This window comes from Odontesthes bonariensis, chromosome 17 (genome assembly GCF_027942865.1).
Source record: "Odontesthes bonariensis isolate fOdoBon6 chromosome 17, fOdoBon6.hap1, whole genome shotgun sequence".
Classification (NCBI taxonomy): Eukaryota; Metazoa; Chordata; class Actinopteri; order Atheriniformes; family Atherinopsidae; genus Odontesthes; species Odontesthes bonariensis.
Genome location: NC_134522.1, coordinates 5,205,890 through 5,233,848, shown reverse-complemented (window position 1 = coordinate 5,233,848; position 27,959 = coordinate 5,205,890). Strand labels below are relative to the sequence as shown.

General features: G+C 40.8%; 1 protein-coding gene across 2 annotated transcripts in view; it reads left to right on the top strand.

Moving 5' to 3' along the window:
- The window catches only part of sntg2 (syntrophin, gamma 2), a 144,208-nt gene that overhangs the window by 28,851 nt on the left and 87,398 nt on the right, over positions 1-27,959 (top strand). For both annotated transcript variants that reach the window (XM_075448207.1, XM_075448208.1), the window contains exons 2-8: positions 6,511-6,648; positions 6,759-6,815; positions 6,934-6,991; positions 9,740-9,783; positions 14,833-14,874; positions 16,749-16,836; positions 19,860-19,942. In XM_075448207.1, coding sequence (XP_075304322.1) covers positions 6,511-6,648; positions 6,759-6,815; positions 6,934-6,991; positions 9,740-9,783; positions 14,833-14,874; positions 16,749-16,836; positions 19,860-19,942 — 510 coding nt within the window. The remainder of the gene's footprint in view (positions 1-6,510; positions 6,649-6,758; positions 6,816-6,933; positions 6,992-9,739; positions 9,784-14,832; positions 14,875-16,748; positions 16,837-19,859; positions 19,943-27,959) is intronic.

Below are 27,959 nucleotides of genomic sequence, written 5' to 3'. Positions count from 1 at the left end.
AAGTTCCTCATCTAACGAGCCGTTCTGATTTTCATTTCTAAAGTACGTCGCTCCTTAAGTTGGCTCCGCCTCCTCTGTTAAGCCCCGCCCACTCACTCCACCCTGCTGGCCGGATGAAGCCAGCTTCTGGTGGAAATGTTCTGCTGTCAGCTGCCCTGAGGAGCATGCATCTTCCATCCAGCAGCAGCCTCAGAGGATATCAGAGCCCAGTGGATAAACTCTATCTGAGGCTAATGTTCCAGCAGAGTTAGCTAAAGACTGTGGATGAACTCTATCTGAGGCTAATGTTCCAGCAGAGTTAGCTACAGACTGTGGATGTGCAGCAGCCACTTTTCATCCCACTGTTTTAACAACTTGGTCCAGTTCAACGCTGGACTGAAGAAGCTGAGCCACAAAGAGGGATCAGTTCCAACTCTCAGAGCCTGAACTTCAGAGCAGGGAAATGGAAGCATCTGAGAAATAACTCCTCATGGTTTATTTATTGAGTTATTTTCTCCTTTAGCAGCAGCTAACGCTAACAGCTTAGCTAATGAAGGTGACGTACACCAGCTTCTAAGGAGTTATTGCTGTTATTTTCTCCTTTAGCAACAGCTAACGCTAACAGCTTAGCTAATGAAGGTGACGTACACCAGCTTCTAAGGAGTTATTGCTGTTATTTTCTCCTTTAGCAGCAGCTAACGCTAACAGCTTAGCTAATGAAGCTGATGTACACCAGCTTCTTAGGAGTTATTGCTGTTCCTTTAGCAGCAGCTAACGCTAACAGCTTAGCTAATGAAGGTGACGTACACCAGCTTCTAAGGAGTTATTGCTGTTATTTTCTCCTTTAGCAGCAGCTAACGCTAACAGCTTAGCTAATGAAGGTGACGTACACCAGCTTCTAAGGAGTTATTGCTGTTATTTTCTCCTTTAGCAGCAGCTAACGCTAACAGCTTAGCTAATGAAGGTGACGTACACCAGCTTCTAAGGAGTTATTGCTGTTATTTTCTCCTTTAGCAGCAGTTAACGCTAACAGCTTAGCTAATGAAGGTGACGTACACCAGCTTCTAAGGAGTTATTGCTGTTATTTTCTCCTTTAGCAGCAGCTAACGCTAACAGCTTAGCTAATGAAGGTTACGTACACCAGCTTCTAAGGAGTTATTGCTGTTATTTTCTCCTTTAGCAGCAGCTAACGCTAACAGCTTAGCTAATGAAGGTGACGTACACCAGCTTCTAAGGAGTTATTGCTGTTATTTTCTCCTTTAGCAGCAGTTAACGCTAACAGCTTAGCTAATGAAGGTGACGTACACCAGCTTCTAAGGAGTTATTGCTGTTATTTTCTCCTTTAGCAGCAGCTAACGCTAACAGCTTAGCTAATGAAGGTGACGTACACCAGCTTCTAAGGAGTTATTGCTGTTATTTTCTCCTTTAGCAGCAGCTAACGCTAACAGCTTAGCTAATGAAGGTTACGTACACCAGCTTCTAAGGAGTTATTGAGTTATTTTCTCCTTTAGCAGCTAACGCTAACAGCTTAGCTAATGAAGCTGACGTACACCAGCTTCTAAGGAGTTATTGCTGTTCCTTTAGTAGCAGCTAACGCTAACAGCTTAGCTAATGAAGGTGACGTACACCAGCTTCTAAGGAGTTATTGCTGTTATTTTCTCCTTTAGCAGCAGCTAACGCTAACAGCTTAGCTAATGAAGGTGACGTACACCAGCTTCTAAGGAGTTATTGCTGTTATTTTCTCCTTTAGCAGCAGCTAACGCTAACAGCTTAGCTAATGAAGGTTACGTACACCAGCTTCTAAGGAGTTATTGAGTTATTTTCTCCTTTAGCAGCTAACGCTAACAGCTTAGCTAATGAAGCTGACGTACACCAGCTTCTAAGGAGTTATTGCTGTTCCTTTAGTAGCAGCTAACGCAAACAGCTTAGCTAATGAAGGTGACGTACACCAGCTTCTAAGGAGTTATTGCTGTTATTTTCTCCTTTAGCAGCAGCTAACGCTAACAGCTTAGCTAATGAAAGTGACGTACACCAGCTTCTAAGGAGTTATTGCTGCTCCTTTCTGAAAGATGAACATCATTGTTCCCACATTACTTTGTTAGCTGAAGCTTTCTAGCTGAACGGTTCCGTTCTGTAACTCACCAACCTGCAGCTGTCTGGATAAGGTGTGTTTCCAACACAACACCGGTCCTCTCCTCACTCTCGGTGTGCTAACGTTACATTATCAGCATGTTTCTGATAAAGATGGAGGTCTCCCAGTAAAACTGTTTAATGAGGTTAATATATCCAAAGTGTTTAAATGCAGTAATTAACGGTACACATGCACTACTACGAGTTACGCTGCGTACATCTCCGGCTTGGTCTGTCACTGTTGATGAGAAAGCTTTGTTTGCTAGCATCTGCTGCTAGCTTACAGCTACACTGCTAAACTTTTCCCCTCTGGGATCAACAGAGTAATTATCTGTATCTGTATCTTTATGTAGAGCTGGAGTGTTTTTGGTCTGACTGCAGGAACAGCTTCATTATGTCTGTTACTGCATTAAATTACACAGCAGATGCTCACCTCACCAGAATAGCAGAATGTGGGTGAGGGTGAGCTCCTTCTAAGTCTCACTGTGTTTAAACCAACAGGTAGTTTGACCAAAGTTTGTCTAAAAAATCTCAATAAAACCTCAGAAAATTGTGTAATATTGTTTAAAAGAAGAAAAAAAAAGCCACCTTTAGGAATTTAATTAAAAAGTACCGAGATAGAAAACTTTCCAATACCAGCTGTTTACCAGTTAATATCAGGAGCTTCATAATAAAAAAGCCTTAAATATTTTATGGACTGTGGGGTTGCCATCTTGCCTGTGATTGTAGATCATGAAATGGGGAATAAAGTTAGTAAGTTTAATCAAACCTTAAAATAAGTTAAAACATGATGGATCCAATGTAAATTCTTGTAGCTTTGGGCTGGATAAATTAACCTGAAATGGCTTTATCGAGTGAACTCTTCATTTTATTAGCATTTGTTTTGATAATTCAACAGTAATGATTGGACACTGTAGTCCTGACCAATCACAAAGAAGAACTTTACTGTCAGCACGCACAGTTTGTACAAAGATGCTCTCAAAAACGGGCTTTTTACAAACACCATTTGCAGAGCCAGCTTTGTTAATTTGTGTATTCTGACCCTATTTTAAGATTTTATTGAGACGGTGGCTGGAGGTTTGCTCTTTTGCTGCGAAAAGAAATGCATTTTGTCATTAAAAAGTGTATTTTTTTTGTCCCCGGTGCAATAAACCTTCATCCACAGGTGTAAAGTTTATAGCTTTCAGTCCGTTTGAATGAATGTCAGCTGTAATTTACTGCTGACCAGACTGAATGCCGACTTCTCTCCGTGTGTCGTGGTGTGTGATTATTCAGACCAAACAGCTCCTTCTATTTCCTCAAAGACGAAGGGATTCACAAGGGACCCGTCGAAGATTTTGGCAGTGACAAAGTGCAATGTAGCCGAGAGGAAACAGGCTTCCTTTCTTCATCTGGAGCAGCGATGCTGACTTGTTCTGCTTTGTGTGCCAAAACAGGCAACAGTCGGGGGACACAAAACAAACCAAAGTCTCAATTTAAACCTCGGCTTCTTTGGTAGAATCGGAGCGTGACCTTCATCCCCAAGTGTCTTAAAAGAGAATTGGTTGACCTTCCTCGTGTACTGATTGTGACCTTTTCAAACACTCTGATCCCTCAAGAGAGCAACTACGGAAAAGTGAATCGGCTGCTGCTCTGGAGAAAATTGCAACCACTTGTTTTTGCCCATTTTCAGCCGCCTTGACTTGCTGGAAATGTTTTTAATTCTCAGCTTTCAATGGATGTAATAATTGTGTGATTAGAGGTAAAGAGCATTGTTCCTACCGTGACAGCCATTATACAGTAGGTGGTTCCTTTTAAAATGAGGTTTTCTTTCTTATTACTGTGCCTCTGTAGCACCGAAGGGGACAAAAAGTCCCATTTTACCATTTTTCTTGAGCAGTAGCAAATTATTTTGTTATCTGAAGGGACTGCAGCTTGAAAACAACATTAAATACCCCAGTTACTTTGTTTAGGGACGTCCTTTCTTTGAGCCCTTCAGGTTGACGTCACCATTGACCTATCGTAATGGACAAAAGAAAGATTACTGCCTCTCTATTTTGATTATTTTCTTTGTTAGTGAGAGCTAATTCTCATCAGTAGTTATGAAGTCACTTTAAGAAAGAATTGAGCTAACAATGTTCGCCAGAGTTTTTCATGTAGTTGGTAACTTTGGGGTTGACGTAGAATAAACCCCGTCCATCAGCCCATTCGTTCTTTCCATTTTTAATTGACAATCGGACACCAGAACACGTTAAATGTTTGATTGGTCGGGTCATGCAGAGAACTACAAGTTCATCGTAGGAACGCGCAAAGCTGAATAAACGAATCCTCTCGGTTATTGTCGCTCATTACGGGTCAAAAGCGATGTTTGTGGGTTTCATTCATGGATTTTTGTTATCTGGACTCTGTAGTTTATAAACATTTAGAGCTATTCCTCTGAGAGAAACTCTTTTTACGCTTCATCTGAACTTTTGTAAGTTGAACTTTTTTCTGTGCTCAGTGTAAAGCATTTAACACACTCACGAAAAAAATCACTACATCCATGATTATTATATTGGTTATTAATATTATTATATTATATCGGTCCTTTGTTCCCACAGCCATAAAGCTTTTTAACAGTGACTGCTGAGTTCTTAAATTGATTGCTTGATTTATTATTTTTAAAAAAATTTTTTTTAAATTTATTTAGTCATTTATTATTATTATTATTATTATTATTATTATTATTATTAGTTAGTAGTAGTATTTTTATTAGAATTGGTATTATTATTGTTGTTAATATACAATCATTGTAAATATTTATAATTTTTTGAGCTACTTGACTAATTTGAATTTCCCCCATTGGAGGATGAATAAAGTATTTTTCTATTCTATTATAGATGGATAGAGATGGATGAATACTTTATTGATCCCGAAGGAAGTTGTGAAAATATTACCTGATGACTATACCTGGCAAATGATGCTTATGTTTCTATTCTCCCTGTAAAGATGCCATGGGGTAGGTATGGACAGCATTGGGTTTCTCTGAGAGTGCATTTGGCAGCGCTGAGTTTGGGGTTGCTGAGATTTAAAAAGTGTTTTTTAAAGCCAGTATATAAGTTACAGCTATGAAACCCACAATGCTACGTCTGGACAGATCAATTACGGTGTAACACAAGGAGGCAAGCGCAGAATTTGGGGCCAAGATTTGTATCTCGTGTTTTTTTTAAGCCACTCTGACTCAAGCATCGAGACTGGATGGATTTTTTGGTCGTAGTTATTTAAGTTACTTTTGGACTTCCATGAAAGTCTGAACGGTTAAATTGCCAAGAACTCAGAGCTCGTCCATTTTATCCACCAGTGATCTCACATTTCCCATGATGATCAGAGGAAGAAATCATTTAAACTTCCTCCTTCTTTTCTCTCCGTTTTGTTCCTTCTCTGCATTCTAGACGTCTCCTCTTTCTTTAATGTCTTCTTACAGGCATTACTTTGGCTTCTGGAAAGCTCAGTTAGCGGTTTTAACAGGTTAACCAACGGTGGACTTCCTATTGCCTGCTGTATCTCAAGAAGTATTTGACCAGTTTTCTAAAAGTGAAACCAAATTAAATTGAACAAAACATGTCAATAAATCAAATCTTTGAAGCCTGGAATGCTTCATTTCTGATGAAGAACATGCTAGCATGTTTAGCAGTCCGCTGTGTATGTACATGTTAGTTCTAAGCCCAAAGTGGGGCTTCGTGAATAGGACCAAAGTAATTTTTTATTTGATTTGAAATTCTTTATTTCACGCATGTAATAAAATAAAACCAAAAGATACGAGTTTAAAATGACAAGAGTAAATAGTTTGGCTCATCCATTGTTCATCTTCCACCATTCTTATCCTTCATCCTCACACTAAGCACCATGGTGAATATTTGTCTTCTTAGCATTGATCTCAAAGCACCACAATGCTTATAGAAACCCTTAATAAGCAGCTATTATCATGGCCGACTCTTATTTGTAAATAAGATCCCAAAAAGCCTACGGAGAAGCTGAAAAAACCTTTCTAACCAACTTTTAATGGTGTTTGATTGGAGACTTCTTTTAGCTTCTATTTAATTTGTTGTGTGCAGATGAAGAGCAAGGAGGGAAGGCAGGAAATCTGAAAAAAGGCATTCAATTCATGAGTTTGATTAAACCTCTCTGTTTTCAGGTATTTAGGGATTCTTCTCCAATATAAAAGTGACAATTAAAGCATCTTCGCTGTGGTCTTTAGTCAATTTTGTGCCCCCTGTTTTCCTAATTTAACATTATGAAAGCGATTACTGAAAGGTTTTACAGCGTCAAGCAGAAGCAATTAACCCAAAAGCAGACCAGCAGAACAGGGTACATAAATGACACATTTAGAAAAGAGGATTAAAATGGACATTGTGTACATAATTGCTCTTTTAATCCCAACAGACAAAATCTGGAATTGCTCTACTGTACAATGAGGAGACCAAGAATACCTACGACGTCTGCCTGAAACTGACCAAAGAAGTCTTAACCATACAGAAGCTGGACGTGGTTTGCATAAGTGGAAGTGAATCCCAAGTAAATGTAAGTGCACCCGACGGCTCGAACATTGTAATTCATGCCGCATAACTCCAGAATACCGTTTCAGTGTTCACAATATCTCTTTGCCAATAAGAAACTCCCACTTTCTAAAGCACAGAACTGTTGTACTGCGAAGACAGGCGGCTGGCGGTCTGGGCTTAAGCATCAAAGTAAGCACATCACATTTAATTTGGGAGAGGCTGCTGTGGAAATTAAAATGATTTGGATGGCAGACATCACGGCACCACAAAAAAACTAAAGGGTTTTCATCCTCTTCTTTCTCTTCAGGGAGGTGCAGAGCACAGCGTGCCAGTGGTTATATCAAAGATTTTTAAAGATCAAGTAGGTAAGAAAGCACGACACGCTGTAGTTTTATTAAATAGTTTTACTGGCTTTCTTTTCTTTCAGGATTTAAAATGGTACCTTTCCTTATCCTAACTGCTTTTCTCCACTTAGCACTTAACTTGAGATAAACCTGACGTCTGATTTCAGAACTGAAATAAGTTGAAATGAGCTGCAAGTGTGGGAAAATGGCTTCTTGTGTCGTCTGTGAGAGCTTAGCCCACTAAAACATTCACATAATTATGTGACAGCATGTGCACAAAGTCATTTTTATCAGCTTTACGAGATGCTGCAAATATGCTGAGATGTACATTTGTAAGATGAATTGGGAAGAAAAGAAAGTTTGAAGGTAAAAATGAGCAAAAAATGTGCTCATTGGAGGGTGAAAGGGTAGCCGGATGCTCAAATAAGACGGACAAAGCCTAACGTCTGCCATCAAAACAGCATCTGCTGAAACAAAATCACATAAAATATCTGTAATATTTGTCTGAAGTTAGCACTTCTCCAAATCCTACTCTTTTGTTTGAACTCTAAAGCTGAAAATACGGCTTCACTTCACGTACACGTCGGGTGTTGAAGTTACAAATTAAAGTTACGCGTACGCGGGCTACATCCTGAAGTTGACCGTTAGGGGGCGAGTAAGCTAACGTTTTTCAGTGTTCTCCATCGTCAATTTCTCGCACCGTGCTTGGTTTCTGAGCCTCACAAACCGTCTACGATAACGCCACTGTCGCCTTTTCTGTCGGGATTTTGACATAAAACAAAAAAATGCTAACCTCTTCTATTGACTCCGTATTTACGAGGAAGCCACGATGAAAAAAAACAGAGTATATTCCTGGCCTAAAGGGGACCATAAGTAACACAAAGAGCATAAAGTCATTAGTAAAATATTTACGAGGGTAATAAACCGAGTGGAAAAGTAAATAACTTCTTAAATTCCTATCGCCCCCTGCTGGCCATTAGATAGAAGACAGGTTTAGGAGACTTCTCATTGGCCTAACTTTTTTGGCCTTTTCAGGAAAAACCCATCATGCCTCAGTCTGATTTGTCACCTCTTGGCCCAGCAAACGTTTGGTTTTCTGTTTTAATGTATTTAATTTTCATACCGTTTGCTTTTGTCTTGTTTAATTGCACGATTTTTGCAGAACTCTGAGCTCTCTTCACCACTTTGGGAAGGAGATTTAGCTCCGATGTTACAGGCATGAATCAACGATTTGGGGAAAGAGTTTTCGAAAAAGGAATGGGAAGAAGTACTTTTTTAGTTTTCCACCCCTTTTTAACTTCTCTTCAGTTTGTAAATATCCTAACTACAATACACCTATATAAATATATGCTATATATATATACACTTCCTAAATATCTAAATAAATATATAATCACAAAAATACATATATACTACACACATATCCTTGTAAATATAAATGTAAATATGAATATATATATAACTATCCCCATAAATAAATATATCAATCAATCAAACTTTATTTATATAGCCCTTTACAATAGCCAACTGGTACTCAAAGTGCTTTACAACAGGATGAAAACAACAATACATAAAACATTACATAAAACACGATTCAGAAATGGTAAAAGTGCTGCAGGGCATTAAAAGCCTTCCACAAGTGCAATAAAATTAATTGAATAAAATTTGTATAAAATTAAGATAATTAAAAAAGAGCGGATAGAATGGATGCATAGTGGCCCTAATCAGAGTTCGAACGCCAGTCTAAAAAGGTTGGTCTTAAGCTTCGATTTAAAAATAAATATATACCATATACTAATTAAACTACAATCTAACAATTGGTGAAAAGCTTTTGAGACCAAAATTACTTGTTAAATTAATCCACATATATTTTATAAAAGAAGTTGCTACTTAATTAGATGGGAGTCAATTGGAAGTGGGTGTTTTTAAAGCGTCAGAAGCCCTTGGAGGCACTTTTGGCTTCACTTCTGACACAGCTTTTATATCGTAGCCAGTCCAAACATGGGCGTAGATTCCTTCCATCACATAAGGTTGACATAAATCCTCCTTTCTTCCTCTCGTGATGGGAAAAAAGAAACCCGGAGAGTTTGTTATCCCCACATGTTGACGCGTTCCTTCGGAATCACTGGTTGGGCTATTTATGAACAAGCTAATTGGTTGGCACAAAGTAAAAGATGAGCTGTTGCAATCTTACAAAACATTAAATGTTAATTGGGTGTCGAGTGGGGAAGTTATTCATAACCACTGAGCATGAAATGCAATGAACATTAAACAGAGTGGGGAAATGATATCACGCTGATGGTACTGATGGCCAGTGGGAGGCGAAGAGCCTTTAATCAAGTCTGTCAGGGAGACTGTAAGAAGTGATGACCTCTCGGTGGCCTGCTGTGATATTTCAGCGTCACGTGAGTGAATCGCAGCTCTGTAATTTATTCTATTTTGTCCACACATCTCCTAATATCTCTGTGAATGGTGGAAATCCACATGTTTTCGCATCCCGGGGACATTAAGACCTCTTTTTAACAGAGCCTGACGAATCTCTTCACCACCCGGCTTCCATTGTTTTCGCCGGCGTCGCCGCGAACGAGTTTATATCCCGATTAGTTTCAAATTTCATGCCGTCCTGTGTTCTCTCTCTCCGAGCTGTAGGATGCTGCTTGAGATTATTCAGACGGAGACACTGATTGTCATTTCCACCACATTACCATGTATGAAATGAGCAATTATTTTGTAATGTTTTCATTAACCTCTGACAATTGACGCCTGCAGCCGATCAGACGGGGAAGCTGTTCGTCGGGGATGCAGTGCTCCAGGTTGGTGCTTCAGTTTGTGGCCGTCGTTTATTTTCACTCTGTAATTAATTTGAATAATGTGAGATTCAAATTGGAATGTGATGAGTCATTTTTATGTGTCTGCGCTCTTTTAAAGTGACGATGTTGTGAGCAAACATACACCCAAAAGCCGAATTTAACAAAACAAATGTTGTCCGTCGACCAATAGAAATGTGCTAATGTGACTGGGAGTGACTGTATAAAGACTTTGGCTGTGTTCGAAACCGCCTACTTCTCCTCCTACTCCTACTACTCATACTAACTTTAACTTTTTTTAAGTTCCCGGATGCATACTAGATTCTCTGAAATGTTGGGTATGCATCATGAGGTTACTAATCATCCTCAAACTACCCAAGATGCAACGTAACGTGACGTGGCCGATCGTCATTTCCTGTCAAAACGGCAGTTTCAAGCTAGCTACAACGAGGGTAGGTTCACTTCCTGTTTTCAAAACAAAAGCACCAGTTGTATCGTAATGGCTTTCCCTATGATAAAAGGCAACGGGTATTTTATTTTGTGAAAATAACCGGAAGTGCGTTGCTCACTGCGGCTAGCTTTAGTAGCGCCGAATTTGTGGGAATAAAATTGTAAATAGCCGGTATTTTGTCAGGTTTTCAACACGTTGGGGATCTAAACGACTACTTTCTCACCTGAAAATGTTTCAAATGTTGCTAAAGTTTACAGAGTTTAGAGCTTAAGGGAAATCAGCTTCAGGCCGGCTGATTTCGGCTCGGGCAGGAGCGAAATGCATTGTGGGTAAACGCTCTGCATACTGTCTGATCGATGAGTATGGAAGTATGCAGTATGGAAGTATGCGGTTTCGAACACAGCCATAGTAACTTTATTTGTCACATGCATGTTACAATCAATCGATAAGGATAAAAATATCAAATCTAAAGTGTTAGAAGTTGTTCTAATTCATTACTGACATCCTGATTAGTTTCTCCTCTTGCCTTATGCCTATAAATGTGATCCTTTATGTCTTTACCATGTTAAGATTCAGCTTTTCTGCCGTTTTGACCCCCAACTCCTCGAGGAGTCTGTTAGTTTAAAGTTGGGCGACTCTAATGGTGGGAAATAAACAGAAAGAGCACCTCAGAGGACTAAATTTGGTCTTTTTTTTTTATGTTGAATTTGGGTCACGTAGAGGTCGTCGGAACAAAAATTGTAAATATCCGGTATTTTGTCAGGTTTTCAACACGTTGGGGATCTAAACGACTACTTTCTCACCTGAAAACGTTTCAAATGTTGCTAAAGTTTACAGAGTTTAGAGCTTAAGAGAAATCAGATTCAGGCCGGCTGATTTCGGCTCGGGCAGGAGCGAAATGCATTGTGGGTAAACGCTCTGCACACTGTCTGATCGATCAGTATGTAGTATGCGGTTTCGAACACAGCCTTTAACCTTTTTACAAAGTTAGTTTGAATCTGTTTGGCTGGTTTATTTTGAATATCAAATGGATTCGATGGACAACAAAGCCATATTAACATTCATATTAATTATAATGGCTGCCGCCACCTTTGAAGTCATTTGAAGTGACACACTGCCAAGGTAATGGCGCCATTATCGTCCTTTAAGTCCAGGTTGAAGACACTCTTATTTTCAGCTGCATTTGAACAAAGCTCCAAATCTGAAGCTTGAGTTTCAAAACATAAACACATTTTAACTGATTTTATCTACTGTTCTTATTCCTTTCTTATTCCTTTCTTTTTTTGTTTAAAATTTAAATCATGCCTTTTATTTCTATTGTTTTAATGCATCTGTAAAGCGCTTTGAATCACGTTGTTGTTGAATTGTGCCGTCAAGTCACTGCAAGAGACTTTATTAGAGAAATTAGGAGTGTGATGGTTTGGGAACTTCTCAACGGGGAGACCAAACTGCAAAGGGGTTAATTTAAAGTACCACAGCAACTTATGACGTCTGTAATATCAGATTCTGATCAAATAAAGTCTCTACTGTTGAGAAATGATCAGTGGGTTTTTGGTTCAAACTGTTCTGGAGACACTCGGGACCCGGGGAGCTCCCCCAAGAACCACGGATCTTCTGCTTGCATTTCCACTCAGTCTTAGCCTGTGAAATAACCAGCGTACAGATGAAATATTCTGTATAACTTCTCCAAGGTTGGAGCCAAGAGTCACTACAAAGTGAGTTTAATGAGTCTGTTCTTACGGACTGAAAGGACTTGGTAGGATGGGGACGTGTCCCTCACACCTCCTGCTGCCAAACACCAAAATTAGGACAATTTGGGTTTGTCTTTATCTTGTCCATCTTTCTTCATTGTCAGTTCAGTGTTTTCCCACTAAATGAAGTTATAATGGTGGCGGTGTGGGTGTAGGCAGCACATTACAGCGGTAGCTTTTTCCTCATTTACATTTTTATTCGGTGATATTTACATTGCAGCAGAAAGCCTGTAGGCTGTCGTGTCGTCCTTGTTCGTTCTGCCTCCCACTCTGTCTGTTTATCAGTGATGCAGAAATTCGAGGTCTCCCTCTTTTAATTAAGGTTTGCTCAAAAGGTTGCAGCTTTTTTTTTTTTTTTTTTTTTTTTTTTTTTTTTTTTTTTGCTGGGTGTGTTTTGCAGGAAGTTTCTGAAATCCCGGAACGGCGCCGCCCTGCAGGACGAGGCCTTTTTTTCTGTCAAAACGCAGATTTCTGAAGCATTTTTCTGAAGCATTTTTCTGAGCTGGTTTGGATGCTGAGCTGCTTTTACATCTGTTATGATGCGTAACCATGGCAACGACTAATTTTTTTAACCCGTTGGAGCAGTTTAACTGAGCTTTCCAAAGCTCCAAGAAATTCCTGTATTAAGGCACAAAATCCAGATGAGTTGAAGAGGAGACGTCTAGGATGTGAAGCGGGAACAAAATGAAGAAAAAAAGGAGGAGGAAGTTTAAATAATTTCTTCCTTTGATCATTATGAGGAATGTGAGATTATTGGTGGGTAAAATGGACGAGGTCGAAGGAATAACAGCCCAACCCAGTGATGGAGACCTCTGAAGGTTTCTACCACACCTTCCTCTCTGCTACTCTTCAGCTTTCTACACGTTTGTCAGCTGGTTTATATTTTAAGTTGTTTTGTGTAACAGCAGCTGATCTTTAATGATGATGAATACTGCAACAATCTGATTTCTCTTCTGGGGTTAATAAAGTTTTATTGAACTGAAAACGGGTGTAAAAGTTGCTAAACCGAGTTAGCGACAGCAGCGATCGTTCCCACGGCGACTGCATGATGATCCCAAAGTGTTTTCATTGAGCAGAATCCTTCCTTCCTTTCTACTTCCTTTCCTCTACCTTCCATCCTTCTTTTCTTCTTCTTTCCTTCTTTCTTTCCATCCTTCCTTCTTTCATCTTCTTTCCTTCCTTCCTTCTTTCCTTCTTCTTTCCTTCCTTTCTTCTTCCTTCTTTCTTCATCCTTTTTTCCTTCTTCCTTCCTTCCTTCCTTCCTTATTTTCTTTCCTTCCTTTCTTCTTCCTTCCTTCCTTTTTACTTCCTTTCCTCTACCTTCCTTCCTTCTTTTCTCCTTTCCTCTTCCTTCCTTTTCTTTTTCTTTCCTTCCTTTCATCTTTCTTCCTTCTTTCTTCATCATTCCTTCTTTCTTCCTTCCTTCTTTCATCTTCTTTCCTTCTTTCCTTCCTTCATCCTTCTTTCTTCATCCTTCCTTTTCTTCTTCTTTCCTTCCTTCCTTCCTTCTTTCCTTTTTCCTTCTTTCTTCCTTCATCCTTTTCTTCTTCTTTCTTTCTTCATCCTTTTTTCCTTCCTTCATTCCTTTCATCTTCCTTCCTTCTTTCTTCTTCCTTCCTTCCTTCTTTCATCCTTCCTTTTCTTCTTCCTTCCTTCCTTCTTTCATCCTTCCTTTTCTTCTTCTTTCCTTCCTTCTTTCATCCTTCCTTCTTTCCTTCTTTCCTTTTTCCTTCTTTCTTCCTTCATCCTTTTCTTCTTCTTTCTTTCTTCATCCTTTTTTTCCTTCCTTCATTCCTTTCATCTTCCTTCTTTCTTCTTCCTTCTTTCCTTCTTTCCTTCCTTCTTTCATCCTTCCTTCTTTCCTTCCTTCCTTCTTTCCTTCCTTCTTTCATCCTTCCTTCTTTCCTTCCCTCATTCTTTCATCCTTCCTTTTCTCCTTATTTCATTCCTTCCTTCATCCTTCTTTTCCTTCTTTCATCTTCCTTCCTTCCTTCTTTCTTCATCCTTCCTTCTTTCCTTCCTTTTCTTCTTCTTTCCATCCTTCTTTTCTTCTTCTTTCCTTTTCTTCCTTCTTTCTTCATCCTTTTTTCCTTTTTCCTTCCTTACTTCCTTCCTTCCCTCCTTCTTTTCTTCTTTCCTTCCTTTCTTCCTTCCTTTCATTTTCCTGCCTTTGTTCTTCCTTCCTTTTTTCATCCTTCTTTTCTTCTTCTTTCTTTCTTTCCTTCCTCCTTCCCTCCTTCCTTTTCTTCTTTCCTTCCTTCCTTTTTTTTCATCCTTCCTTCCTTCCTTCCTTCATTTTTCCTTCCTTCCTTCTTCCTTCCTCCCTCCTTCCTTCCTTCCTTCCTTCCTCCCTCCTTCCTTCCCTCCTTCCTTCCTCCATCCCCTGTTTCTGTGACTTCGGGCCGTAGAGCTAACAGCAGTAAATCCTTCCTGATCCTGATGTTGATTCGTTGTGTTTTCGCTGAGCAGAGCAGGGCTGAACCCAAGTGTTTCACATCGCTTTACGTCGTAGATTCAGATGCTTTGCATTGGAAGATAAATAAATAGGAATATATGAAGAGGCTGTCAGATATATTTAGGCTCCCTGCCCAGGTTTTTACGTTGTGGGAACCCTGCTGCTGCTCCTCTTTGTAGTTGTTGTTGGATCTCTTTGTAACTTGGTCTTTGTGGTCGTGATAAATGTTCATCCATCGCACAGATGATCAGTCCTGGAGCGCTTTTCCTGCTCCATCCTGTACGCTGACAAACACCAGGGCTGGACCTTCACCCACCCTGTAAACGCACATAAAGAGCTAAATGTTAAAATATACTTTAGCTTCTTTACCTTTCCGCCCTCTCTGTTGCTTTCTTTAGGTCAACGGCATAAACGTTGAGCACTGCACCCATGAGGAAGTTGTGAGTATATTTATAATTAACTTTTAATAAACACCTACACCCTCCTCCATCCTTTACTGCTCCAACTTTCTTCCGCAGGTTTAAATTGATGCTAAATTCCTCATCTTGGCAGGAGCCCGTTTGTTTTTCGGATGACGCGGTGATTGATTGGCTGAAAACGAGCCGACGAGTGTCGGAAGCTGCACTAAAATTGAAGTTTCTACACCAACTCCAGCTGTTTCCTTTCATCTTCCCAACTCCTATTCCAGTTCAGCTTTGTTAAATCTCTTATATTGTCTCCCCGTCGGCTCCAAACAGCTGTTCGCTGCGTTCACCTCCAGAGTGTCGAAACCACGAAACGAGCGGTTTCTCCTCAGAACCAAAATCCGGAGCTTTTACTGGCGGCCTGGGTCGCTGTCGGCTCTGACAGATGCTCAGGCTAAAGCAACCGTGGCTCCCACTGACTGCTGGGGGGGGGGGGTCTGACAGGAGACGTTTGTTTAGGGCGGCACAAGTGACTTTGCTTGTTACACTCGTTGATTTGACCCTTGTGCGGTCTTAACATTCTGTTTATTCCCCTTGTCCTACACTGGAAAAAATGCCCCTCCAAAAATAAGAAAGAAAAACAACAAATACAAGACGTTTTTGCTTGAAATAAGCAAAATAAATCTGCCAATGGAACTAGTGAAAATCGGCTTGTCAAGAGTTCTTGAAATAAGATGTGATATTTAGGACTTTTGAGATAAAAGTGATCTTGAAATTAGCTTAAAAATCTTTTCAAATGTCAAAAAAAGCTTGTTTCATATGAAATCCGACTCTAAACAATTTGTTTACAAGACTTTTTCATTTAACAAGATATTCCAGATGTATTGTCTTCAAATAAGTCCCTATATCTGGCTGAAATAGTGCTTGTTAGGCAGTTGTGTCTTATATTAAGTGTAATGAGATATTTTGACTAGAAATGAGACAAATATACTTGGTAAGACTTTGATTTTTTTCCAGTGTACGGGTCAAAAATGCCCCGCCCTACCAAAGCCCCAAAATAAAGCAACTTAATTGAATTTTAAATCCAAAATCTATTTTGTATGATGAAACCACCTGTTATTTATCTATTCAACTCAATTCAATACATGTTTTATCATGTATTTTTTGTTACACAATACAAAAAGACAATCACCAGTTTTCAGGATTACACTTTTTTTTTTAACCACAAACCAACTGTCAGTTGGACCAACAGTTTTCTTGTTTTCTCAGTTTTCTTTTACATAATAAAGGTTTATTATTGCTATTATACAAATGTGAAGTAATTACTTCTGAATTAATTATATTGAAAGGGAAAAAAAACAGTGAACTTTTTTCTGGTGTTTAAATGTTTTTATAATTCACGGGTCAAAAATTACCCATAAGACAATCTTTGTACCCTAGTGGTGTACAGCCCACATGGAGACATAAACAAAAATAAAGTGTGACTTTTTCTAATGATGGGGGCCCTTTAGGAAAAGTCATAACATTTCAAGTTGGAAAAAGATAGTTTAAGGTATTTTTTCTACAGCTTAACATGGTAGTGAGGGTTAAGATGATAGAAGGTTGACAGATTCAACCACACACGAATACCTCTTGGAAAAAGAGTTTTTAGGAGCTATTTTGTGTCGTTTAAGCATCAGAAAATCCGACATTCGCAGCCCGGTTACCTCGTGTAGGATGATTGGAGCTAAATAACTCCAGCCGGGCTTTCAATTCTGATTGAATATTCCTCGCTCATCTGTTTTTTGAACAGGCAGTGTGCAGCCTGACATGAATCTGGCTCGTTTTATTTATATGAGATTACATTTCATATTGCTGCATGGCTCATAATCTCCATCCTGCTATCTAAATCAATCTCTCGCTCCTGCCAGGTTCACCTCTTGCGTACCGCAGGGGACGAGGTCACCATCACCGTTCGCTACCTGCGAGAAGTCCCATCTTTTCTAAAGCTGCCTCTCGGTAAGCATGCGCCGGCTGGAACGCTGTTCAAACCCACAGAAAGCTTCATTTCACACGGCAGTCCTCGCTAAAAGGACGCAAACCCCATCAGCTTGTGCTTTAAAGCTGGGCAGTGATGTCAGAAATGGAGCCGAGCAGCTAGAAAATACAACAGAGACGCTAAAATCATCCAAGTGGAGCCAGTGAAGAGTGAAGGATGGAGGTGAGAGGAAACTGGCGAGTAAGAAGGATAAAGAAGTTTTGGCAGTGTTGTGGAGCACCTTTTCATATTAAGTGGGACTACTTTGTCCTTTTTATATGATGAGGAGGAGGGATACAGAACGTGAAATGGCTCCAGAGTTCATCACAAAAAGAGTAAAACAAAGCGATCTGTGTTGGTGTCTGCAGGTTAAAGATGATGAGTTGAGGCCATCGGCGGAGTTTGCGGGAGGGCAGGGAGGGCATTGCCCCCCTGGTGGTCAAAAGAGTTAATTACTGTGTTTCCAAATTTGAAAAATTGTTCTAAATATTTAAAGTGACATAAAGCACAAACAGTGACAGTAAATATATCAGACCACTATGTGACGCTATATCTGAGTTGTAATGCACTGCTACATATGCATAAACAACATAAAATGGTTGCGTTTGAGTGGTTTCAACTTAAACCATCTTTTTTTTTTTAAATGTGACTGTTCCCCTGAATTATCTCGGACTGATAACAGTCAAGACAATGAAACTTGAATGATTGCTCCTTAGACAAAAACGAGGCTTCTGGGTGATCATTTTTTATTTTTTTTTCAGGAGATAAGGGGCCTTAAACTGGCTCCACACTTCCCATCTGTACAGAATCTACATTTCTTCACAGCCATAATGTGTTGCCTATTAATACAAAACTGAATAAAGAAATATTAATGCAATAAATGAGACCAAAACAACAAGAATATGTGGGTTAAAAGCTATAAACACAAAATGAAGGCATTATTTATACTCAGACATGCATTTCTGAGCAAAAGGTTTGTGGTTAGGGTTAGAGCAACCATTCAAGTTTGATTGTTCTGACTGTTATCAGTCCGAGATAATTCAGGGAAACAGTCACTTTCTCATCAGCCTTTCACACTGTGGCACATTTATATAAAAAAAAAAAGGGATAAACATGTGTATCCATAATCAAAAGGAAGTATATTTCTGGCCTAAGAATGAATTAATAGAATCCTTGGACAGCAAGCAACACTTTGCGGCCCTTTTTTCTAGTTTTACATGAAGCTGGTGTTCAGGCTAATTAATCTTCACTCTGAATTTGTAGATAATACAACAGAATGCTAATTAAGAACCGCTGGAACGTTGTGTTGAATGTAAATAAAAGCAAAAATGCAGTGAACCTCAAAACCAATATTTTAGTCACGGTCGGACAGAAATCGTTTCAAATGTGAGACAATTTACTGTTTTATGAAAAATATCAGCTCCGCTCGAATCTGATGGCAGCAGCGCGTCTCATAAATATTGGGACAGGTCCATGTTTGTTCTTTTAACAACATCTGTAAACATCTGGAACTGCGGAGCCCAGAGGAACGTTGTCCCATTCCTGTCTGATGGAGGATTCCTGGCTGGTCTTCGTTGTATTTAGATGTTTTCAGGTGGTGAAACATCTGGCAGCTCAGTCCAGCAGCTTGGACTCAGGATGTGGTTTAACTTTGTCCTGCTGAAATAAGCAAGACCTTTCCTGAAGGAGACGTCGTCAGGATGGGAGCAGATGTTGCTCTAACGCCTGTTTAAACCTTTCAGCTTTGATGGAGCCTTTCCAGATGTGCAGGTTTCCAGTTTAATGCCGGTAACTTTTCCAGCCTTTTGTTGCGCCTGTCCCAACTTCTTTCCCAGGCAGCTGTGGTATCTCCGCACATTTTACTGGGTTCTACTGCCTGGAAGTGACCGCGTCTTCTTTGGCGCTCTCAGTCTTTATATTGAGGTACCAGGCCTCAGATTTCAGAGCACATTGACCTCACCCAGACTTTACAGAACCGGGGTTCCACAGGGTTAACCCAACGTTATGCTGCTGAAACTGTTCATTCCTGAGCTGTAAAATGTTCTTTTAAGGTTGTATTTACCTTGTTTTAACAACTTGAAAAGAGCAGATTATTTCTCATAACGTCCTGATTCTTAAAACTTTAGGATGTATAGAGGGTTTACTTTCTCTCTCACACAACAGTAGGTCCTTTACTAACTTTTTATAGATAAGTTGGCTAATGAATGTGTTGCCAGTTGTGGATTTTTAATCCTGCTCCTGCTACAGAAACTGATAATCTTCTTGTCCAAGTCTCAACAAACCATTCTTTTAAACCCTCATGTGATGTATACTCGAGACAACTGCCACATAATCCTTAGTTTATATCAAATGGGAACTCCTTTGCAGTGCGTATGAGGCTCCAGATGTTCAGTTGTTTGCTGGAAACCAACCTGCTGAAGGCTAAATTGAATTTTTGTTTAAACATTTCAGTTTCCACCAGCAAGCACAATATTCCTTAAGTACAGTTTGAGGGGCACACTTATGTAGAGAAATAATAAGAATGAAAAATGAAGTGAGGTGCTAAAGCCTCGGCATGTTGCGGGTTTTGTTTGGCCTATAAAATCAAGCTTTTGCTGCCTGAGAACAAAAAGGTTTGAGTGGTGTTCTCTGAAAGCTGCAGATGACGAGCGGGAGAGGCCAGAAACAGCCTGTCACACTTTACAGAGTGTGACCGAATCAGAAAGCAGGTCCACTTAACGCCGAGCTAACATCATCAAAGGACAGCGTCCGTCTCTTTGTGGCCGCTGCCTGTGATCTGCGGCTTAAAGGCAGGGCAGCAGAATGCAGCCCGTAATGATCCTCAGAATTCAAAACCGTGAACTCTGCCACTGTTTTTGAGGATCATGTTCTGAGTTTATTATCTTCCTTTCTAAAGCGAATGAAATATTGATAGACCTGAGCTGAAGTTGGACTAAATGTTTTACAGGAATTCTTCAGATCCTTTTTCTCAGGAACATGACTCATTCTTTTTTTTTCTCCTCAGGTTCTCCGGGGCTGGATCACAGCAGAGTTTCTTCTCCACTCTTTGACAGCGGCTTACATTTAAATGGGAACGGAAACAACACGGTAAGAAGGATTTAAGTGATATTACATGTTTGGATTGTTTAATCTGCCTCCCAATTAGTGGCTGATGCTTTCAGATTATGAGAAAAGATAAAATGAAACTAAAAAAAATTTAGCTTTACAATAACTGACACAATAAATGAGCTAACTGGCCCCCACCACATCTTCGCCCGCCAGCAGATGAGACCGGACTTTCCTCTTTCAGCCTTTAATCTTTGATACGAGATCAAATGCAAGTGGGAGTGTCAGAATAGTTTCATGCATTTACACTCTGACTTTCAACCGTGTTGGGAGTGCTTGGACGCTAGCAGACCTAGCTTGGACTCTAGCAGACCTAGCTTGGACTCTAGCAGACCTAGCTTGGACTCTAGCAGACCTAGCTTGGACGCTAGCAGACCTAGCTTGGACTCTAGCAGACCTAGCTTGGACGCTAGCAGACCTAGCTTGGACTCTAGCAGACCTAGCTTGGACTCTAGCAGACCTAGCTTGGACTCTAGCAGACCTAGCTTGGACTCTAGCAGACCTAGCTTGGACGCTAGCAGACCTAGCTTGGACTCTAGCAGACCTAGCTTGGACTCTAGCAGACCTAGCTTGGATGCTAGCAGACCTAGCTTGGACGCTAGCAGACCTAGCTTGGACTCTATCAGACCTAGCTTGGACGCTAGCAGACCTAGCTTGGACGCTAGCAGACCTAGCTTGGACTCTAGCAGACCTAGCTTGGACTCTAGCAGACCTAGCTTGGACGCTAGCAGACCTAGCTTGGACGCTAGCAGACCTAGCTTGGACTCTATCAGACCTAGCTTGGACTCTATCAGACCTAGCTTGGACTCTAGCAGACCTAGCTTGGACTCTAGCAGACCCAGCTTGGACTCTAGCAGACCCAGCTTGGACGCTAGCAGACCCAGCTTGGACGCTAGCAGACCTAGCTTGGACGCTAGCAGACCTAGCTTGGACTCTATCAGACCTAGCTTGGACGCTAGCAGACCTAGCTTGGACTCTAGCAGACCTAGCTTGGACGCTATCAGACCTAGCTTGGACGCTATCAGACCTAGCTTGGACTCTAGCAGACCTAGCTTGGACGCTATCAGACCTAGCTTGGACGCTATCAGACCTAGCTTGGACGCTATCAGACCTAGCTTGGACGCTATCAGACCTAGCTTGGACTCTAGCAGACCTAGCTTGCGGCTCCCAGCTGGCTAGCATACAAATTCGTAGCCATGTGCTGAAAACATTTAAAAGACAACAAAGAAGACCCAGAATTCTGTCAGGCAGGGATGGGACATCATTCCTCTCCCAGAGGTCCAGCAGCTGGTCTCCTCAGTTCCAGATGTTTACAGATTTTGTTAAAAGAAGAGGATATGCTACACATCTGTTTTCTATGGCTGTGTTCGAAATCGCTTACTTCCATTCTGCATGCTCATCGATCAGACAGTATGCAGAGCGTTTACCCACAATGCATTTCTCTCCTGCCCGAGCCGAAATTAGCCGGCCTGAAGCTGATTTCTCTTAAGCTCTAAACTCTGTAAACTTTAGCAACATTTGAAACATTTTCAGGAGAGAAAGTAGTCGTTTAGATCCCCAACGTGTTGAAAACCTGACAAAATACCGGCTATTTACAATTTTGTTCCCACGAATTCAGAGCTACTAAAGCTAGCCGCAGTGAGCAACGCACTTCTGGTTATTTTCACAAAATAAAATACCCGTTGCCTTTTATCATAGGGAAAGCCATTACCATACAATTGGTGCTTTTGTTTTGAAAACAGGAAGTGAACCTACCCTCGTTGTAGCTAGCTTGAAACTGCCGTTTTGACAGGAAATGACGATCGGCGACGTCACGTTACGTTGCATCTTGGGTAGTTTGAGTATGAGTAGTAACCTCATGATGCATACCCAACATTTCAGAGAATGTAGCATGCATCCGGGAACTTCTCGCTTACTCAAACTCGCATACTAACTCAAAAAGTTAGTAGGAGAAGTATGCGGTTTCGAACACATGTCCTGAGGTCGTTGTTATGTTAGTTTGAAGTTAGCAAATTACTGACATTCTGTTTAATTTACATTTTTAACGGCATCCCAACCTTTTTGTTGCATATTGGCTCCATATAATAGTTGGTTAATGGATCATTTACATGCAAATTTGTTCTGATACACAGTTTATACATATTTTAATTACATGTGAAGAACAAACTGAACTTTTTTATTTTGATAAAATAACCACGAGTGTCCATCACTTGATAACTACAGCTACAGTGTGTGACAACTACCTGTTTCTCCACCACTTTGCAGCTTTTTTTTGATGGCTTTGCTTCAGCTTAGTTTTGATTGGCTGACTCCTTGAGCTTGTGATGATCAATCGGAGTGTTTTCACTGATTTTACAGAACAAATTTGCTCAAATCGGTGGCTCCTGTGGCCAAACACAAGATAAATTTGACAATTTTTTCCCCCTAAACTCTGTATTTCTGGGTTTTAAATGAGGAATGGTGAAACTGCATATTTATGATAATCTGTAATGAAAAAGTAGCCTTAAAGACAGCACGTCTGGCTCGTCATTTCACATAAATTATTCAGAGAGGGTGTGAAGGACGGCAGGTGGCCACTTAAACCTTTCAGCGATAATCCAGATTTTAAGTGTTTCCACTTAAATCCCGAGCAGGTGCTGGAAAAACCAGCATATCCCCGACGGCCTGTAAATCTTTCACTTCCTGCTCCGTGCACACGGTTTATCTGAGGCAAACACTCCAGCCTGACGTACCTGTGCAAAAACAAATATGCTGCGATTGTGTTTGACGAAACAATCCGGCTGCGGTCGTGTCTGAGAAATGACATTTTAGGGCTGAACAAACAGAAGGTGGCAGAAGGCCGGCCTCTGGAGCGTTCCGCTCGCTTCCTCTCCACTCACTAATAAGGACTGTTAAGTCGGGGGTTGTTTTCATTCTCCGCGTAATTGCTCGCTGTGTTTGGTTAATTTTCAGTGCAGTGTAAAGAATAATTTCCTTTTAATGTTTATTGTATGTCGTAAAAGCCTCGAGCAAAAGATCTGAAAGCCAAAAAAGCGACTCGTGTTTCCCCAAAAAGCAGAAAAAATAAGACGAGGCACTCCAGCCTGGTAAGTAGCTCTGAATCACAGGAAATAGCCGATAATGAAAGGGTTCATTAAGCCTGTGGTTGAGGTGGTAACTGAACTGAACGATGTTTATATACTACGATCAATTAGGTTGGTGTTAATCTGCTCAGAAAGGCTGTCATACTTATGGCTGCCAATTTTTAAGCTGCAGGAAAGCAGAAAAGCTAATAAAAGAGGAGATTTACATGTGGTAAATAGGAATAATTATCACTAAACCCTGCAGATCTCTTACCTCTCTCAGCTCATTATTGTGGACAGTAAGTGTGCAACTTTAATGGTTTTGCTTGATGCTTCTATTAGTGTTGTGTAAAACGCAGCAGGAATCTGCTTGCTGTTATTAAGTCAAGCGGCCCTCTTTTCCAGCGTCGTGCAGGAGGTTATGAGCCGGTTTGGGAGGCAGTTGCTTCTCTGTCTGCTGGTAGTTGAGCGGCAGCAAAACTGAGATGATTTCCCACTCGTCAGTTGGATGTTGAAGCTGTTCAGTTTGTATCAGCAAGTCTGATTTCACGCTTTCTTTTTCTGGCTTAGTGAAAAACAGCGGCGCGTCGATGACGTCATCCCAGTAGACGCTTATGTAGAAAGTAGGGCTGGGAAACGATTAAAATGTTTAATCTAATTAATCACATGATTTCCCTGATTGATCTCGATTAATCACATTTAAATGCAAAATCCCAAAATGAATCCAAAAGTAGCGTATAGCTTTTAGCATTTAGCTTTATTTTAAATGTGCTGCCATATGAATGAAAGTGCCATAACATTTGTTGTGCAAACACACTTTTAACATCAGCATCTTTCTGTAGTTTTTATGTAGAAGCCTCGCTCCACTGTCTGTTTCCTTGAATGACTTGCTGCTATCAGTTGTGTGTTTTGCCTTTAAGTGATATTTTAGACTGGAACTACTACGCTGAGAAGACAATTCAACTTGGCAGTGTTTACAGATGACTTTGGTTCTGTCGACTGCGCCGTCTGGAAGAACTTTAACATGAAAATGGCCGAGTAAAAGTTCCGTACCCTTCTCCATGTTTGGTGGATCCGCCGATTACTTTCTTTTCCTGTTCCACAGCAGACAGCAGCAGACTTTTACAAAATAAAAGCCTGTGAGCAGCAGACTTTTACAAAATAAAAGCCTGTGAGCAACAGACTTTTACAGAATAAAAGCCTGTGAGCAACAGACTTTTACAGAATAAAAGCCTGTGAGCAACAGACTTTTACAGAATAAAAGCCTGTGAGCAACAGACTTTTACAGAATAAAAGCCTGTGAGCAACAGACTTTTACAGAATAAAAGCCTGTGAGCAACAGACTTTTACAAAATAAAAGCCTGTGAGCAACAGACTTTTACAAAATAAAATAAATAATAAAACATGCGTTAATGTGCGATACAATGTTTATCGGCGTTAAATAATTAGCGAGTTAACGCGATAATAATGAGTTTTTACAAGTTTTTACTGCCACAGTTTTTTGGGCCACACAAAATATTTTTCCCCATTAACAGTTTCCCCTTCATCTCTGACCAGTTTTAAGCTGCAGCCTTTAGAAATCTTATTAAAATGAGAAGTTTTCTTCAATAAAACCTTGGAACCAGCAATCTTTGCTTTATTCTTATGTTTCCAAGTCGTCTTTTAGGCCGAATACCAAGCCCAGGGCGGTGGTTGAGGATGTATTTTTTCAGTTAAATGCATGATGGCGTTCACCAAAGAAAGACGGTTTGATTGTCATCAAAATGTAGAAGAGGTTTCCCATTTTTTTTTTTTTAACCGTCCAAAGCATTTGCAGGGAAGCCTTGATGTGAGTGAGTTCCTCAGATGTGTGAAAAATGGCTTCTTTCCAGACTCCCCATTTTTCATTAACGCTCAACAATCACACGGGGAGAAACGGCGGCGAGAGGAGGAGACGGGAGCCTCGCCACTGACAGCAGACCCAATAAATGCAGCGCAGCCACAAGGGGCTCGTGGGGCGAGGTGCACGACGCTCCCATTTTCATGACAGAACAGACATTGCTTTTGTGAGGCTCATATCGCGCTCCATCCCAGTACATTAAACGGCTGCGTGCTGAAAGGCCAGCCGAGTCCGGGGGGGGGGTCGAAAAACATTCTGGAAATGAGGGAAAAGTCAGGATGGTGGAGGCAAGCTGAGTGAAAGATGGTCCAACTGAGAAGTGAACTGCCATTCCTCATCAGAGCTACAGCACGGCGGCCATAAACACCGATTCTGTCACCATGTGGGATCCTGGACAAAGTGCTGCTTCTTAACATGTATGTTAATTATTTATTATAATTAATTATATTATTTTTGGGTAAACAGAACGTACCTGTAAAAAAGAATCTGATAATTTAAGTCCTAAAAGTCATAATTTAAAACATGATTATTGAGACGAGCTTTCTGTCCTTTCTTTAAGGAGTCTTCAGGAATAGTTCTCCAGGCTTCTTGAAGGACATCCCAAAGCTCTTCTTTGGATGTGGGCTGCCTTTTGTTGCCTTCTCTGCCAACATGATCCCACACTGCTTCAGTAATGTTGAGCTCCGGGCTCTGGGGAGGATTCATCCCTCCATCAGACCTGCTGCCGCTGATTTTCAGCCCACTTCTTGTGTCCTTTGGCCCAGCTCAGCCTTTTCTCCCTGTTTCCCTTCCTTAAGAACGGCTTCCTGACAGCCGCCCTTCCATGGAGCCCATTTCTGATGAGGCTTGGGCCAACAGCAGATGGATCAGCTGAAGGTCCAGATGCATCTCTCAGCTCCTGTGTCAGGTCTTTGCTGGATGTTTTCCTCTTTCTTAAGGACATCACTTTCAGATCCTGTTCATCTGCTGGAGATAGTTCTTTAGGCCTGACACTTCTTCTTCTGTCCTCCACTTGTCCAGTTTCCTCAAATGTTTTAAGGACACACTGCACACCATGCTGAGATATGCCAAGTTTTCAGCTAACAGCTCTTTGGGAATCACCTTGTTGCTGCAGAAATCCTGTTTTCTGTCTGTCACACTGTGTTATCTTTGCTGTTTTTCACACATGCAGCTAAAGAAATGGGAACAAATGATGTGTCTCTGGTAACAAAGTGCCTAAAGATCCAGTTTAAAACAGCTTCTTTGCTCAGTTGTCTGTTCTGTGTGGACACAACACTGGTTCATCCCTTGAGTTAGGAGCCTTTTTCCTGCCTGAATGGTTCACAGGTTAAGTGGCTTAACAAAGAAAAAAAAACACATTTCTGGACTGAAAATGAGTGAAAAATCAGCCAAAGTCCAAAGAAAAACCCTGAAAGACCTTCAGAAATCTGGAGAATTATTGCTCAAGACCACTTTAAAAGATTAAAGAAGGTCTGGCTGCTTGCAGGGAAACAGAAAGACATGAGGACTCAGTTTGATAACATGTCATCGCTGTGGAAGTTATTCACTTTGAGATAAAGTAGGTTTTAGTTTATTCATGCACAGAAGATAAATGTTTATAACGAGTTTTGGGTCAATCCAACCTTTCAGATTGGCTCATGATATTCTCACAGTCACCAAGTTTCAAAGAACCTGACGTGACTGCGTTGAATTTGACAAAAAGCTCTTTTAAATTAAGACTCCTCCCTAAGGTGAAGGCCTACATCCCTTTACATGCCTTTTTCATGCTTTTATTACATCTCGTTGGTGTTAATCAATCGTCACTTCATCGCTGTACATAAAGCAGCCTTCTTCACACCTTCTTCTACATTGGCTCACAGTCCATTACAGGATCCAGTTTAAATTTGTATTGCATAGTTTTAAAGAGTCTAAAGGCCTCGGTATGCTTCTCCGTCGCTATCCTTCAATCCCACTCCGTGGTCACTAAACCTTTGGAAGTTCTCCGTCGGGATGTCAGATACCCAAGGCAGTTCACCTCCCGATCAGTAGGCGGCGCTACGTTAAACGACCCAATCTGGCGATGTCTATGGTGAAAGTGGTTGATTGATTGTTCACCTTCCGGCTCCGTTCCACGACCGAGAGAGAAAGAGTGTTGTTGGAGTTGGAGCTTGTTGATGTTGAAATGCAAATAATTTTGACCAAATGTTGACCGGCACACAGTAAACTCTTTCAAAAATGGCGGTTGTTGTTGTTCTGAGAGGAAGGAGCTAAACCGGAAAAGTGATTCCCGGAAATGATGTTGTTAGCCGACCAATCACAACCCAATCTTTAAAAGCATGACGCCACCTTTCCTGCCAAACTTTTACAGTCTCGCGCTCCATCCAGAGCTCTTAAGTCCACGAATCAATCGCTGTTGGATGTCCCTCCATCCAGTAAAAGGGGCGGAGCCTTTTCCATCGAGCCCCCTGACCTTTGAAACAACTCATCAGACCCTCGATCATTTTAAAACGTTGCTTAAAAAATGTTTTTTCTCACTTTATATTTGTTCAGCTTGTTTTGCCCTTTGGTCAGCTGTTGTTGTTTTAAATGTGCCATTGAAATAAACTTCTAATATCACTAAAAAGTGGCACTTTAAGCCACTTTTGGTAAATTTAGTTTGAACGGTCAGCGTTTCGGTGACGTTTCTTTTAGTGCCTCCAGTGAATTGAACATTTCTGTTTGATGGCTGTAAAACGGACATTCGTGTTTCCTTCAGGACGGTTGCTGAAGACACAGCGTGCACTCTGGCGTGCTGACATTGGAGTTTAACTGGAAGTAAAGCAGCGCCAAAGGACTGCCTTACAGTCACGCTCATACAATATAGAAACATCCTCTTGTGCAGGGAATTGGTATTCGCAGGGCTTTGTCTTCGGGAAGCTTTCAAATAATTATTCTCAGTTCATGTCACTTCTGAAACGGCAGCGGCCACGAAGGAGCGGCTGATGTGGAGAGCGGCGCTGTGGCTTAAATTCCTGTTTTCCAGCTCCGCAGAGGCAGGTGCTCAGTCACCGTAATCCAGTCTGACAGCCTGATAGTGTTC